General features: G+C 47.9%; 1 protein-coding gene across 9 annotated transcripts in view; it reads right to left on the bottom strand.

Moving 5' to 3' along the window:
* abi1a (abl-interactor 1a) overlaps positions 1 to 16,828 on the bottom strand; it is a 32,969-nt gene extending 16,141 nt beyond the window's left edge. For 2 of the 9 annotated variants that reach the window (XM_067252035.1, XM_067252034.1), the window contains exons 1-3: positions 16,564 to 16,828; positions 8,887 to 9,054; positions 98 to 274 (exon numbers count right to left, since the gene is read on the bottom strand). In XM_067252035.1, the coding sequence (XP_067108136.1) occupies positions 98 to 274; positions 8,887 to 9,054; positions 16,564 to 16,680 (462 nt within the window). In that variant the 5' untranslated portion in view covers positions 16,681 to 16,828. The remainder of the gene's footprint in view (positions 1 to 97; positions 275 to 8,886; positions 9,055 to 16,563) is intronic. The other 7 variants (XM_067252040.1, XM_067252038.1, XM_067252036.1 and 4 more) reach the window with 5 other exon arrangements.
* Positions 16,829 to 16,887: the final 59 nt, after the last annotated feature.

A 16,887-nucleotide genomic window follows, 5' to 3' on the forward strand; every position in this document is an offset into this window, starting at 1 on the left:
GAAGGAGAAGTAAGAGAGGGGGAGAGAGAAATGTGAGGGGGGGGGGGGGAAATGAGTCAGACAAAGAAAGAGAGAGACTGAGACAGACGGCCCTCACCTTGACCCCGTGGCCCACATCGTCCAGGACGTTGTAGTCGATGGGTTTCCTGATGTACCTCACGGGACGCTCCATGTTGGCCGGGGCGATGATCTTGTGGGTCCGCGCCGTGTTCTTATTGGTCGTCAGGATCCCGATCTCCCGCCGGGCCACCTTCTCTTTGTGGATGTCCACCGTCTGAACACAGCCCAGGAGGAGAGAGAAGACCGCGTTACCAGACACGATGAGAGACAGTTACAGAGATCTATTAGACCCAGACAAGGATTGGATTTCCAGCTTCTCCTACGGCCACTAGGGCTACTTTAATTGAATCACATTGCTGTTTTCATTGTGAGGCTCTTAATGCCACATACGTTTATTACAGCTCCCAATAGTGGTTGGACCGTGCTATGACTGTGGATAGTGTGTTTGGTTCCTGATCTGATGACTGAAAAGCCCTTACCAATGGTTGCCAGCCAAGTAATGTACTACATTACCATCTCCTCAGCCTTCTCAGAGGAATTTCTCATTTATGCTCAGGTAAAGGGTTGCCTGGCTAAGAAAACCATGCCAATGTCATTATTACATGTTTTTTTTTTTTTTTTTACCTTGGGGCATTTCAGTGCCATTTAAAATGAAAACGCAGGATACTTTAGGCAGCATTCCATAAGGAAATTAAATCTACTGTGATCTACATTACATATTTATAAGGTTTTTGTCTAAAGCCATTAAAGCTGACTGCTCTCTGTGAGGGAGGGTAATAAAGAACTGCAGCCTTTGGCACAAACTAGATGAATTATGGGAGAGAATGGAGTGTTTTGCTTCTGAAATGACTACTCTGTTTGATTAATGGCCTTGTACTCTTTATACACACTAATTGCCTCCACCTTTTATAATTATGCTTTAACTGACCATTTTTGTGCAGACGCGTTTGTGTGTGTGTGTGTGTGTGTGTGTGAGGGGGAGGAAGAAAAAACGCGGAGGAAATATTTGCAGTTGGGGACAGTTCTTGAAACTTCTGTCTACACAACCAATGAATTTTGGAATTGAACACTCATAACATTTGTCCGCTATGAAAGAAGGAAATCAGGTGCAGTGATGTCCCCTTATTAAGTCAATCACATGCATCTGAAATGTCATCCCCTTATCCACTCATCCCTCTCCCAGACCATCAGACCAGTCCCTACATCTCCTCCCCCCCCCCCTCTCTTTCAGCTGCTGTTCCTCTGAGAGATGAAAGGCCGTGTCTGCTGAGGGTCCGGCCAGTCAGAGGCCTCTCTCAAGGGAGGCTGCTGGGGCCACAGCCAACAGAGGAGTCCTTTCATACGGAGGGGATCTGGAGGTAGCAAGCTAGCTAGCTAGCTAGCTAAAGGAGCTCTCTCTCGTCTGTCTCTGGCCATGCTCTTGTCTTTGCTGAGGGCATTTGTTTTACAAGTTGCCCCCCCTCCATGAATGTCTCCTTATTCAAGTAAGAATGCGTCACTCTGGATGAGTTATGAAGAGCTCGATAAGCTCTATACACAGTCTCAACAATATCAATCAGAGGGGATCGTCTTTTTAATCGCCCTTCACAGGAAGGAGACAGCAGATGAAATGGGGTCCGTCAATGTGGCGGGGGAGTTCCCCAAGTCGCTCAGAGCAAGTCATCAGGGAAGACCCAGCCTACAGGTTGTCAAACCCAACAGGTGATGGCTGAGCACTTAGGCTGAGTGGATTGCATTCGACTCCCTTGACAACACGAACAGGAAGCTCTCCAAGGAGAGAAAACGGACTGAAATCAGCAGAACTGAATCCGTTCGGAGAGGTGAGAGGCTTGAGGGGAGTGGCCAGACGGCGGGGAGAGCAGAGAAGTGAGCTTAGTCCGACTGAAATCTTGGAGTTAAGTACTCCTGGCTTGGCTCCAACAGACTAATTGTGACCTCGCCTCACCCCTCCCGCCTCCCCCAACACAGCCAGCTGGCTACTTATCAAGAAGATTCCAATGGATTCCCTCAGACAGATACAGGCTTGGCGCAAACTGACTGATGTAGGAGTCACTGGAGTCCATATTGACGGCGAGACTGACTAGTCGAGAGCAATACACGATCTGAAGCGTTACACTGAATAGATGACCTATGAAGTAGTAAGAGTTACAGTTGTTAATATACGACATGGCAGCTTAACAACAAAAGTGTTTTTGCTTATCTCGGAAAGTTCCGTCAGGGTACACGACAGCCAAGACAAACAACAGAGCAGCTGGCACAAAGAGGAAGTGAGAAAGCGATTTACACCAGCTTCATCTCCTTCCTGTGGGCTGAGAAAATAGCCAAGCCGAAAAACACTTATGACAAATGTTGCACAAGGGTTGGTAAGGGAAATGAATGTGAGGGCTTGTCCGCTCGTACGATAAATTTTCAATGAAACACAGTTGTATGGAACGGTATGTTGTGGACGGTACGAGGAAGTAACTGGTCCATTTATTCCTGACTGGTGTTCAGGTCTTTGAGTAGTCCTGCTATACCTGAGTACAACAAGAAAACAAGAATGACTTCAGAGTACACAGACTTTAGCACTGCTACAAAAACTCCTCCAAGATTCTCCTGCCCAGTTACGTCTCTGCAGGTGTATACCACTCAGTAGGATTCCAGAGTTTAATCGTGTGCTTCAGGCTTGTCTGGTGATGCTAAACAGGCCCTGGCAAATAGTGAGGTTGATTCACATGCTCTCTGGTCCTGTCATCCCCAGACCTGGCGTCCAACACTGGGCAGCATCAGAGCCAAAACTGAACCTCGCCCTAAAACACTGGGAACTAAGCAGTCCATCTCCTCTGTTGATTTCTTTTTTTTTTTTTTTTATTCCTTTATTCCCTACTTTCCTGCTCTTAAATTCCAAATCCAAGCTAAAGTGGTCCTCTTTTTCTACTCCAAAACCTTTTTCTTACTGTCCTTCATAATGCTCCCCCCCATAGTTACTCATTCTTCTCCCCCTCTTTTCTCCCAGTGAATCATCCCCCTCTTCCATGACTAAGACTGGAGGACTCTGGTCACCATTTTGTCTTGATGCCAGTCCACTCCTTCCCCAACACACACACACACAGAACACACCACACACACACCATCTGCTCCCAGAGGCCAAGAGATTGTTGAAAAGAGGAACTCATCCTCTCCGTTTAGGGTGTAACTGACTGGTTTCTTCTACTGTGTACCAATATGGTGGTTGTCATGAGACACAGTCCCAGTGTTGTTCCTAGCAACAGGCGTCTACACATCAGTGGGACTGACTAGTAAGGAAGCATGTCTCCAGATGTCTGCTGTAACTGGTGGTCACAGTGAACCTAGTCTGGAATCACAATCAACTGATACTAGAAGCACACACACCAGCAAACACCCTCACAGACCTGGGGGTTGACCAACACAGTCTCCGCATCGCGATGAAGACAAGAATGAGACGGTTTTCGAGGCTTAGTGGGAAGGTGTCGTTCGTGCGACTCCCTTTCGTGACCCCGGTCCGGCAACCGTTGATGTCCCTGGCTCAGACAGCCAGGGGAGGGGGGGGGGGGGGGGGGGGGGGGGGAGTCACACGGGTCAGGGAGAAATCACACATTCCACAATGGCTCTCTGCACATCCTCGTCGGGGGGGCATGAATCACCCGCTCACGCAGGGCAGCGAATCAAAGACCCTGTTAGTGGAATTTCGGCAACTTGCGCAATCCTGGGCCAGACATCTGCCGTCAGACGGCATGTGAATTCAGGAGAAACAGAAATACGCAGGAAAAGAACCAATGTCTCCAGACGTTTGGCCGGTGCAGACAGCCAGTTTCACTTCAGTGTCTGACTGGGAGAAAAGTGTCCGTTTCAGCGCTTTGGTAGTGAGGCCTCGGGGATTATATAAAAAATATAAATAAAAACGCCAGTTTAGCACAAATGCACGGATGGACAGAATCCCAGCGTTCCTGTAGGTGGAAGACTGGGCTGGGTCACAGTGAGGGATGGCTACAGCAGACCAGAGTCAGAAAAACAATGCCCCAATACTTCGCCAACTGTGACCCGAGTTGAACATTGGATTTCTGTGTTTCAACACCCATTGGCACTTGTCTTGATGCATGACTATGTTTAGCCAGTGTTCTGCACCTCTTTCACAAACCGTCTCTGGAGGAGGGGATCCCTCACTGAATTGCTCCTTCCAAGGTTTCTTCCATTTTGTCTATCAAATGAGATTTTCCTGGGAGTTTTTCCCTTGTCTTCCTTGAGGGTTTAGGTTGGTTGAGGGGCAGTTCTATGGTCGTATGTGAAGCCCTCTGTGACATAGCTTGTAAAAAGGGCTATACAAACACTTTTGATTTGATACTTAATAAGCAAGCGAGTGAGGGGGAGAACAAGAGAGAAAACAGATATTTGCGCCAACTGTCAGTGTCAGCCTCGTCCTGTGTTCTTTGTGATGGCACAACACTAATAAGTGTCTCAGTTCCCTTTGAGCAAGTTGAGCATTTCCAGGTGGACTTCAAAACAGAATGGGACACAGAAGGTCATGAGGAACCGCAGACAAGTCTTTATTGTCCTCCCAACTGAATGTCCTTGTTTCATGGGATAATAATACATTTACATGTAGTCATTTAGCAGACGCTCTTATCCAGAGCGACTTACAGTAAGTACAGGGACATTCCCCCCGAGGCAAGTAGGGTGAAGTGCCTTGCCCAAGGACACAATGTCAGTTGGCATGACCGGGAATCGAACTGGAATAATAGAACATGTAACCCTTTATCTTCACGTCACCAACATGTCAACGTTCAACAGCCAAGCTGGCTTGTTGACACCCCTTGGCCTCCTTCGAGAGAGTTGACAGGGGACCTGGTCAGAAGGCTTCTGTGTATCTCTGTGTTGACTTCAGTAGTCCAGCTGTGGACTGAGCCGAACGGATGAAGATCTATCACGGCTAAACGCCTGGGTCCGGCTCCTGTCTGGCACACAGAACACCAGCCAGCGCATCTGAAAGCCTTCATCTGTGCACCGAGCCACAAAAGCCGTCCCAGAGCCTACTACAGGGCCAGTTTCCCAGAGCGGCCCACGCAGACCAGAGAACTTCAGCATGTCGCTTGAGCCAAAAAGACCGGTCAACTATCATGGGGTAGAGGGGGTGGGTTTAGCATAAGTCTCTGAATAACTGTTTATCTAATACCGCGCAGATGGCAAATATTTCTAAGTGGCGCACGTCGCCTCAGCCGGTAAAGGCGGGTGGGGGTCGGTCACCTCGGCATGCCAGCTGGCTGCGGGAGACCGCCTCCCGGAGGAAGGAGCGGCGATGAATGCTCAGCATCTCCATCCTCTTTCTGAGGGGAATGTCCTGAGTGTGTGAACTGGGCTATGGAGGAAGTACAGAATACAGGGAACAACAAGGGTTGGGGGCAAAAGAGGGGGAGAGGAACATTTCTGACGGAGGAGAGGAGGAAGTGACCACACACGGAATATGTCTGGTGAGTCACAGGATATTACACGCCGTTGCAGATTTTCTTTTCTTCACACTTGGGCCCTAATGATAAGTTTAAACACAAGATAAGCATTCTCGCTGACACACAGCCACACTCCTAACCAGAGACCAGATCATTTCCCCTTCCACCAAAAGCACAGAAAGATACTGCTTAGTACGAAACCAACAACTGTGCATAACAGAAGGAGAGCTATAAGCAGAGGGAAACCGATCTGACAGACATGAGGCGTGTACACGCACGCACAGACTGGGAGGAGCAGGAAACACACACACACACCAATGGGGCTTCAATATCCGGTCTGGATGAAATCCATCTCTCCACCTCGATATGCTGGAGGTCACAGCGCGCACACACACACCTTGAAAGGTCACGTTGGTCACCCAGTCCACGTCCCAAGCCCAGCAGGCTTTTACAGTCTATACGACGTCCTATGCGACATGTCACTGAGCACTGTTTATTGGGTGTGCTTTGTGAGTCAGCTGTTTTCCGCATGAAGTACTTGATCGCCGTTAGGCCACTGGGTTCAATTAGCTAGCTGGCACACCCTGGTGCCGTGTGCCACCCCGCAAATGAAATCCAATGTGATTTATAGCTCAGTGCAGAACAGTCAGGCCTGGAGAGGTGGTTAAAAGCCATGGTGTCTCAGCTTCGTGCATCACTGTGTAGACCCACGTTTGAGGTGCGAACGCCTAAAATGCTTACCAGGCGGAATTGAGTCGAGACAAGACGCAGCACCTATAGAAACATGACAAAGGCCTTATTCCCGTAGACTTTGTTTTGGGAAAATGGTGGGATGAAACGATGTTTTTTGCACGACACATTACACCATTTCTTCCTTTAAACACAGGGTATCACAGTGCGTGTGTATGTGTGTGTGAGAGAGAAGCCCATGGTTCCGCTGGGCAGACAAAGCTCTCCCTGTTCGCAGCCTTTCAGCAGCCACTTCACACACAGCCCAAGGTAGCGGCGCTCTATAGTCTATTATCCTGTCAGACGAGGAGACCACGCTCTTGAATGGCAACGCTGTGACTGAAAACTGAAGAGAAATCCTTCTCACACTCTCTCTCACAGACACACACACACACACACACTGTCGTCATCTGTCCGCTTCACAACAATCCCAGACAGCCTGGGAACATCAACAAGTCAGTGACAGAACCAAACCACGCCAGCGAGCACACACACACACACCTCTCTTTTCGATCAACAGATAAAGTGATGTTGGGCATTATAAGGGCCAGGACACCAGACAACGAGCACACCAGGAAGCGCCCACACAGATAGCTCCTAGTCAGCAGAGCGGACACACCCTAAGCCACTAACTAACCATAGGCCGTGGATGCTAAACACTCCTGACGCCAGGCTGCCGCTGACCACAGGCAGGCCCAGTCATCAGACATCATGACACACACACACAGCATCCTCCGCTTGGGGCTGGGTGGCAGGGCAGGGGGACGGGAGAGGAGAGTCACTGTCAGACCGCAACACATTTAACCAGCGATGCACCGAAATTTTGCCAGCCGGAAATGTTTGTCCGAAATGGCATTTTCACTCAATGCCTTTTACAATGGCATTTTTGCATTCATTAGATTGTCCATTTTCATCTCAAGTGATTTTACATAAATATTTCAAACAAGGGCGATCATGTCAGTGGTGTGGAAATACTTTTCCACAGAAATAACGTTTCTGATAAGGACATCAAATGTGCAATCTGCAGTGCTGGTTCAGCAATCGGTGCCGATTAAAAAGTGTATCATTGTACGGAAAAAAAAATAAGAATAAAAGGGAATCACTATTTTGTAGGATGGGTAGGAGTGACATTGCGGTGTATGATTGTCAATCTATCCATAACACCAGATACACACTCTGACTCACACACACACACCACAGGGCTGAGGGCTGGGACTAGGGCCGAGGGCTAGGGTAAGCTATGTAAAAGTATGCAAATAAGCAATTCCATTCTTTATTGACAAGACATGACCTCACCTTACCCCTGATGGCTCAGATGTTGCCGTGCTTACAGACAGGATGCATCTATTCTAACGCCATACAAGAAAAACTCATATCTCTACTGGTACTATACAGTAAATGAAAATAGATTGTATAGAAAATAGTATGAACGCAACTAGATTAGCCATATCTGGCAGGGTGGGTTTGAATGTGGGTAGGTGTTTGGGTGGTAGGGGAAACGGCTCACTCAGAAAGCAACAGTGAGAGATTGGGTGTGCTCTCCTCAGAACACACAACTGTGAGTCTCTCTCTCTCTCTTCATACATCTCTCTCGAGTCATTATTGTCGAAGGGGGCCATGAGTGTTGCCAAGGAGACGCAGAGTCCGTGGCGATAATATTCCGTCCGTGTACGGTTGTCCTCTCGCGCCAGACGAAACCTGAGAGATGGTGTTTGCACTTTCCCTCCGCTAGCTGCTCTGTCTCCGCCCGTCGACCGTCTTCTCACGCTCTTCCTCCCCCTCCTCCGTCCTCTCTGTCCCTGCTCTCCAAGGCCCCCTTCACTCTATCAATATGTACGTTTGTTTATGGTGGGAGGAAAATATCTTTCGGAGACCCGTGACCTTCAGTTTATCTTCCAAGACATGTCAGACATTCTTTTCTTTGCTCGAATCTTTTCTGAAAACTCAGGACCCAGACATGGGGAGGAGCTTCTCAGAAATAGAAGCGTACGAGAGGGTTCTGCTGACTGTTGTCCTAATCGACACTAAAAAACCTCTCTTTCCTCAGTGTATCAGCATACAAGATCAACCATGACCAAAAATGGATTTCCCTCTAGCGGAGGGATAAAGTACCGTTCTCTCGTTCCATCCATCTTTCTCTTTATGACCTGCAGGGTGACTACAGTCTGGCCTCGGCTCCTTGTCCTCATCACAAGTCTACATGGTCAGGGTTAGTGCATTCCTCTGATCTGCAGCATGTCCCAGAGCCATTGATTGATCCGATCTCTTAATGACTTCATTGGATGAAGGTCTAGATTTACCTTTTTCACATGGCAGGGAGGCTGCATGCCAGAGAGCTACACTGGGAGCGAGTTAGTAGGGGTGAGACTAGTCATAGTGAGCGCGCGCGTGTGTGCGTGTGTGTGTGTGTGTGTGTGTGCGAGAGGGAGAGTAAGACAGACGTCCATTCACCAGCCTATAAACGCACCACAGTGACTGGAGACAGATGCCCTACTCACAGATACCGAGAACAGAAGTGACAGTGTGAGGAAGTGAGTTTTTCAAGTTTAGCTGCCCTTCTGCAGCGTGTGTGTCCTCGCCTGTGGTCCTGCACAGCTGTGACGTGTGCATGTGTGCGAGCGTGTGTGTGTGTGTGTGTGTAAGCGTGTGTCCTGACCTGGGAGATGTGGTTGATGGAGGACTCCATGCGTCGGAGCTGGGAGGCCTGGATGTCCAGGAGCTGCAGCACGTTGTTGGCCAGGGCGTTGATCTGGTAGGCCACGCTGGCCAGGGACTGGGTGGTGTAGGCCTTGGTCTCCTCCAGGGCCTTCCTCTTGTCCTGGGCCTGGGGACACGGGGGAACAAGGGGTCAGGCCAACATGCTGGAGAACGGGACACGACACAAAACCTCGATTTTCATCGATCGTCATCAATGCTATACACGGCTCTACAAAGAGTTTAGGTCACTTTGGATTAAAGTAAGTGTCTGCTTGGTGATTCAATGTCAACTTTACCAGGAGTCGGTCACATATTACAGTCATATATGACACGTATGACGTGACTAGGACATGACATTAGCACTGTCAGTGCAAAACGAACACGCCGTCATCAACACAGCCGTGAAGAAACAGCTCAACACAAACACACCAGCGAGAATAAACACAATGCAGCCCAGATGACATCATAATCCATCCGCTAGCGATGGATTCTCAGTCAGCGTGGAGGCGGAGCGAGCGGGGCGCGGTGCTCTCTCACGGCAGAGCGCAACCCACGGCCGCCACGTTCCATCTGAGCTTTCGTTCCAACACAACCAGTCAGAAAACCAGGGTCTGAGTCCTCATCCAGCTCTCCCCAGCAAACATGAGGAGGCGGGGAGGGGGGGGGGGGGGGGGGTAAAGGTGTGTGAGGGGGGGGGGAGAGATAAGAGGACTAGTAACAGCCCAGAGAGACCTTGGAGAAGGTGAAAATCGGTGTGATGTGGGGAAAGCGGGCGAGTGTGAGCATGAGACGGCCATGTGCCGACACAAACACATTGTGATGGTGTGTGTGTGTGTGTGTGTGTGTGTGTGTGTGTGTGTGTGTGTGTGTGTGTGTGTGTGTGTGTGTGTGTGGACCTCGTTATGGCTTCCCGCCACAAACAGGCTGTTCCCAGGCTGGGACTAAACGCTGCCTCTCCTTGGAGCTCTGCGCTGTGGGTGTGTTCACAACGCTGCGAGGAGGGACCGACTCACTGATGCTGTGTTTAGAGGGAATCCAGCACCAGATGTAGAGCATGATAACAGCATCCAGGAATGAACAGAGATTCCTCCAGAGAGAGGCCTCAGAGCAGAAGGCCATCTGTTGGAGAGGTCCTCGCACACACACACACGCGCACACACAGCTTTGCACTTTCTGTATTCTCAACCGTTTACAATGCCAGTAGCTGTTTTGTAAGCCCTTTAGGACTGCTTGCCTTCTTAACAGAACAGAAATGCTGTTCTTTCACACACACACACAACACCAGTTCAGTTCATACAGTGCAAATCACATTTAACTGCACAAAAACACAACACTAACATAACAAATGAATTGCCTCAAAAAAAGGGGATGCTACACAGGGATTTGGCTTTCTGCAGATTAGTTCAGAATGAGGTTTTCAGGGTAAAACGACCCCATCTGTGTCTGTGTTCGTAAGAGGAAGTCAGATGGCTGAGCGGTTAGGGAATCGGGCTATTAATCTGAAGGTTGCCCGTTCGATTCCTGGCCATGCAAAATGACGTTGCGTCCTTGGGCAAGGCACTTCACCCCACTTGCCTCGGGGGAATGTCCCTGTGTAAGTCGCTGTGCATAAGAGTGTTTGCTAAAGGACTTAATGTAAATGTGGTATGGTGTCAGAGGCATTGTGGTGGTTGACATGACAGATGTGGCCTCGGATTGAATTGTAAGTTCCAAACTCTCCTTCACAGCTCTGCTCCAGTTGGCATCCCAGTCTTTACTTTCTACCACAATGAAAAACTGTGCTAAATATACACAACGTAATTTAAGAATAGCAGGTGTCACTTTTGTTACACCCGGTGTCCTGTATTTGTGAGTCTTCCGTCTTGGCAGACTGGCATCTTGTTTACATTTACATTTATTCATTTAGCAGACGCTTTTATCCAAAGCGACTTCCAAGAGAGAGCTTTACAAAGTGCATAGGTCACTGATCATAACAACAAGATAGCCACAAAAACATTGCGAGTAGCCAAAACATGAAGCACACATTGTGAACAACCAAAGTAAGTGCCAAAGGGAAGAACCATAAGACCATGTAGTTAAACAAGTTACAATTAAACAACAATTGAACCGCTATAAGTGCAAGTGTACCTGTGAAAAAAACAAAAAAAACAAGGTTAACAAGCTTGTTAGGCCTTCCTTTCCCCTCGACAGAAGGGTGTAGCAAATCAGAAACATTCATCTCAATGGCCGACACTACACAGAGGTTTGAAATACTATCGGTTGACAAGGTGTAAGTGGCAGGACAGTGGAAAGCACTGCTTTATCTGATGGACATTCCTCAGTAGAAGAACTCAGTATTCGTTTGCTGAATTCAAAGGTAAACAACAGAACAAAGGTAGAGTGAGGGTGCTCTCCCTGAGACCGAGGTTACCACAGAGCTGCGGCAGAAACGTCCGGTACAGAGCTCATATCTATGAGCTGAGTCATGCCTCTTGGCATTGGGAAAGAGACAGGATAATCTCCACGGAACAGCTCAGCCGATATGCCGTACATTTACAATAAAGTGGATCAATAAACATGCGAAATGCAGGCAATGCTACGTCTGCCTCCTTTAGGAAAGGTTAAGTCAATACGGTTGAGGAAAGAGAGACAAGTGCGTGCCCAGATTAGACATCCGAGAACCTTTTTTGCGACAACGTGATAAGAATAAGGAACGCCAAGTGCCGCGCTCACAGCGTCGAGTCGACATTACGAGACTGGTCTGGGCCTGGAGGTGAGGTAGCCTAGCCTGTGCCGGAGTGGTTCCCTCCGGGAGGTGACACGTCACTAAGAGTTGACGAGAGTGACGAGTCCGCCCGGATGACATCCTCCCACGTCTCCACCTCTCGCCAGTTCAGTCCCCACAGATGAACGGCTGGCGGGAGGAAAGGGGGGGGGGGAGGTAGGAGGCGGCCCACGCCGGTCTGGGCAGGGCGTTGGGCCTGAACTGGCAGAGCTAGCGAGCGGCCCGGAGGCGGCAGGAAGGAAAGGACCAGACTTCCTCCCTGAGGGGGAGAAACTGTGTTGCGGGGTCAGGGAAAGAAGCCCTCAGCCTGCTTCCAGAACAGCCTCCACCCTACGGCTCTGTTCTGGTACGGAGCCACACGGAAACAGGCTGAACGAGTATTTGGGACTGGATACTAGTAGCGTAATGGGAATGAGGTCTGTTTCTCAAATGTGGTGTACACGTCTTTATATCCGTCTCAGGACTGTGAGGCATGGAGGAGAAACTCCTGCTGTTCAGTGTTCACCACTTCGACGTGACAGCTTTGAAGGCGGCGAGCGACACGCAGCAGCCGAAATGACAGGGCTAGCGCTGCCGCGGTAGCCGACGTGACGACAAATATGCGACGGCAAGTCAGAACATCTCCCTCTGAAACAAGACGAGGCAGTGTTGTTCCAGCGCTGCTCATCTCCCTAGCCGACAGACAGGTCTCAGGGATGCACTTCCCCACGCAGAGGAGGGGAAAAGTTCTCCTAAAATGTTTGGAGTGGAAACCACTTTTAAAGAGCACAATAAATAAATTAAAAAAAATAAAAAAACAATATAGGCCCTACATACTGATGAGGGGGTCCTGTTTCAGATCCAATGTCTTAACATTGGGAATAGACGGACGGATATTTGATCCGTCATATGGATATTTGATCCATCATTAGGCCACTTGTTTTGCTCTCCTCCAGAGCTTCCAGTCTGATCCCTTGACATTCAAGTCCTCCTCATCTGATGAACGGTGTCTTCTCCTGGAAGCCAACAGGCCTGACTCGGTGAGGGCCTCTGGGTTTCAGAGACTGCTGAGGCGGGTAGAATGGAGCCGGTTTCAGATAAGCGATGAGCGAGGCAGTGCATGAGCAGAGCTGTGTGGGTTGGAACGATGTGGACACAGCGGTGTGAGATTGAGGAAGCGATATGGAGTCAAGGTCAGTGGAAGACAGATCAAGGCACTGCTGTATGGTAATGTAGACCACAGACAGCTTTTACTTTCTCCCAAACACTCAGTCCCCTTCTTTTCTAATCTCCAGACAGGGCGCCGTTAAACGACAACAGAAGACAACACCTTGATTTGACTGTCAGCCATGACACCCATTTAATTGGGCATTAGGCTCATCTGTAATCCAGAGACAATGGTTTACCCGTGCAAGTCTGTCTGTCTTGCAACAGATTACATACCGATTGAGGAAGTGAGCTAGAGGTGAATTGAAAATAGTTTGTTTAAGCTGTGCAAAAATAAACCTGAGTGTTGGTCTCAAAAGACTTGAGTCAAAGCAGCCAGCAAAATTTGGTATCTATTGCGTCATAAAAGAGGTACCACACCCCGAGGGCAGAAGAGAAACTTGTAAGAATGGAAACGCCAGGCAGATGCACCTCAGCAATAACTGCCAAACCAATTGAAGTTCGGTTGAATTCTTTAGACTTAAGAGTTCAACTCTGCAGGTCGCTGCCTCTTTTAAAACTCAGCAGAGGGATAAGTGATTTTTGAAATGTTCTCCTCCACTGGGGCCAACGGAAGCTAACTGAAAAGTCAAAGGTTGATCTGACCTTGAGGCTCTTTCAGAGCACAATTAAAATTTCCATCAGTAAGTCTGGAAAGTGACACAAAGGAGAACAGTCCACAAGGCTGCACTATGTGAATATGCAAATGTGTATAGTATGTTATTAACCACAGTGAGCTTAACTCCAGCACTTTTTGAATTAAGTTTAACTGCCAACACAGTACTAAATATAAGATCAAAAATTAACTATAGATACATACATACTATAACTGTTCTTAAAAATAAACATCCTCAGGTAAATCCATCTACAAAACAGACCATTGTGGTGAAATTGGAGGGGAAACAAAAGATAATTGCTTTCATTTACCCCCTTCTTTGCCCACCCCTACTTTCTGAAGTCCTTTATTCCTACCAAGTATCAACTCAGCCAAGAGTGGGCCAAACCAACACCAGCTAAAGGTGGGGTGACAGGTGCTGGCGAGGATGAATGAGCTCGGCTGGTGGTGCCTGAGCCGCTGGGCTTTCCACGCTGTGAGAATAACCAGGTCATTCAACAGAGAGTTAGAGAGAGAGGGAGAGAGTAAAAGGAGTTAAGAGAGAGAGAGAGATAGGAGACAGAGACAGAGAAAGACAGAGACAGAGAGAATGGGAGTTAAAGAGAGATGGAGAGAGGAAGTGAGAGTAAAAGAGACAGGAGAGAGAGAAGGGAAGGGGACTCGGTAATCCTGAGAGACAAAGCCGTGTGAAAACGCCACATTTATCACCTCCAGGCCCGCCCTGGCTCTCTTCCAGGGGTGAACTCGCATCACTCTGCTGGGATGCAGCCCGAGCACAGAGGCTATACGATCAGGACAAAAGGAGGTCAACTCATACACGCCTCGAATCCTCGACGATGGTAACTGATGCCAGTGTGTGTGTGAGAGAGTGAGTGAGTGAGAGAGAGAGAGACGAATGCTCCAGCAGCGCCCAGGCTTTTACATGTGCCATACATATACTTTGTTGAGTTGAATGAACTTTGTTGAAAAATGAGTTACGGACGAGAAGCCACGCTGTCCGCAACCCTCCTCGCAACCTCTAAACGTGCATCTGTTCCGCCTGCCAACATTGCCAGGTGGCCCAGAGAGAACGCGTCCTAGTGCCCTTGTCCACCACGAAGGCCCCTGTCACAGAGGTTAGAAAAACATGGGGCCGCTGACTCGCATAGCTGAAAACACCAGCCAAAAATGGAAATGAGATTTCCGATGCTTTGCTGCCATTATGTTATTGAGCGGAACCTCTACAGTCCGAGTGGGGCAAAGGATGTGGAAGGCTGCTGGCAACAGACCCTCCCTTAGGAGTTTCTGAAAGAGACCACACGTAGTGTTGTCATAGCAGAACAACATCTGAAACAATGACGTGTTACTTGAACTGTCATGTCGCTATTGTCTGAGCGGACACAGGGAATTCTAGGGAGTGAATAGAAAGAAACATCTTTCGAGACAGCAATGAGTAGGCGCGTTCTCCTGTCCTCCATGGTGAACAAACAAGACATGCCAGCGAATACGCTTATTCTCAAATATCCTCTCGTCAACCCCCTCTCTTTTGCATTCTGTCTGAAACCTACACTTGCACACACTCTTATTTTAACACACAGTGTAGCCCAATTTATGTGGTCAGTCGCAAATGGAGACAGTGACCGTCATTGTTTGCTAACCGCAAAGACCGACTTCAACCATGTTCTACTGAACAGTGGGTTGCATATCTGGGGTACAAACATGGCAACAGTCTGGATAAGGAAGGAAAAAAAGCATTAGTCATTCAATTGCTAAAAAGTCAAGCTGAGACATGTTGCAGAGCACATGGTTTGGTCTATAGCTCACCTGTATGTGTATTTTTATGTAGTGTGTGTGTATACACACTGACACACAAATTGTGGTGCCTTTGACAGATGGAGGGAGGGCTGATGAGAGCTTGTCTTACATACATGCAGCCCACTAAGTTCACTTAGCAGTTAAATCGGGAAGACACAAAGTTATACCAAGAACAAAATTACAGGGAACCCTTGGGAGAATAGCTGGTGTAGACACACCCTCTCTAGCTGAAATTATGTCTTCTTCCTGTTCTACTTCCCCAAACTCTGTTTCCTGGTCTTGGCCTGTAGCTTACGCATTCCTCTGATGTTCAACAAACATCTGGACTCCACTCAGAGAGAGGTGGCTATCTGCTACTAGCTAGCTCTTCAAGGGTGCGCTCCTCAAACCAAAGAACCAAAGAGGTTGCACTTGAATCCCACCGAGTGAGATGAAAAGTGGGACCGGTATTATGTTCATTTAATCCATATGTTAGTCTATACCGGATTTCAAGGCTCATATTGGAAATAGAATAGCTTATCAAATAGTGAAATGCAATAGCCTATATTCGTGAGTAGTTTGTAATTGAGTTATGGATTCATATATAGGCCGATATGCAAGTTCAACTATTGCAATGGAAATATTCTGGTATGGGAACACTAAATATTGCCCTAATCGTTAAATATGGTTTGACGTCTAGTTCTTCTCCAACAGTCCAAGCAGTCTGTTTTAAAATACCATCAAAGGAATCAGAAATCGTATTTTAATCTAACTCGCTTTACACATTTGAAAAATAGCTAATAATTGAACATAATTCACAACGTTACAGTGCTACTGATGCAGATAGATTAAAGCTTGGTGCCTAACACTGACCCTGACAGTTGGAGCAGCACAGTAGCTACAAAACAACTCTTAGAAACGATGTAACTACAAAATGAAACGTTATCTTTCAGGCAACTCACTTAAGATTGCTAGCTATTCTATACGTTTGATTCAGAGTTCACCATATTACCGTGAAGTCAGAGATAAGTTTTGTCTACTACATCAGACACACCCTCTGTGTAAACGAACTATATCAGAACAGTGAACATAAGTCCGATGAATGGAGGCTGTATAGGTCCAACATGTTCATTTAATAACGATAAAGAAATTATGATCTGGAAAAAGTCGAGATTCTACGCGCCATGGCAATCAATTTGGATCCTTGACTTTAGTTTCTTATCCACATTTCCTGCCTGCTGATCAACGACAAAGGATTTTAAGATTGCTATCGTTGTTCATGTTTTTGTATTACTTACCTGAACATAATTGTTTTCACAGTAGTCTGCAACTCTGGTGAGATTCTGGTAACTCTCGACAAGGGCTCTTTTGCCGGCTGGAATTTCTTCCTCTAACAACATTTGTAGCTCTGCCATCTTACATCTCTCCGCATTGCTTCTTTGCCTTCCCTTTGATTGAGACTACCAGCTCAGCGCCGAAAACTCCTTCGCCTGGTATTGTGGAATTCCTGCCTCGCTTTCACATTGTTGCAACCTATCACCCACCCAAATAGAAGTGACGATTGGTTTTGTATACACTTGCCGGCACGCGGTGCACGGAGTTTCTCGTGCTACCTTGGTAGC

The sequence above is a fragment of the Osmerus mordax genome, chromosome 15, assembly GCF_038355195.1.
Source record: "Osmerus mordax isolate fOsmMor3 chromosome 15, fOsmMor3.pri, whole genome shotgun sequence".
Lineage (NCBI taxonomy): Eukaryota > Metazoa > Chordata > Actinopteri > Osmeriformes > Osmeridae > Osmerus > Osmerus mordax.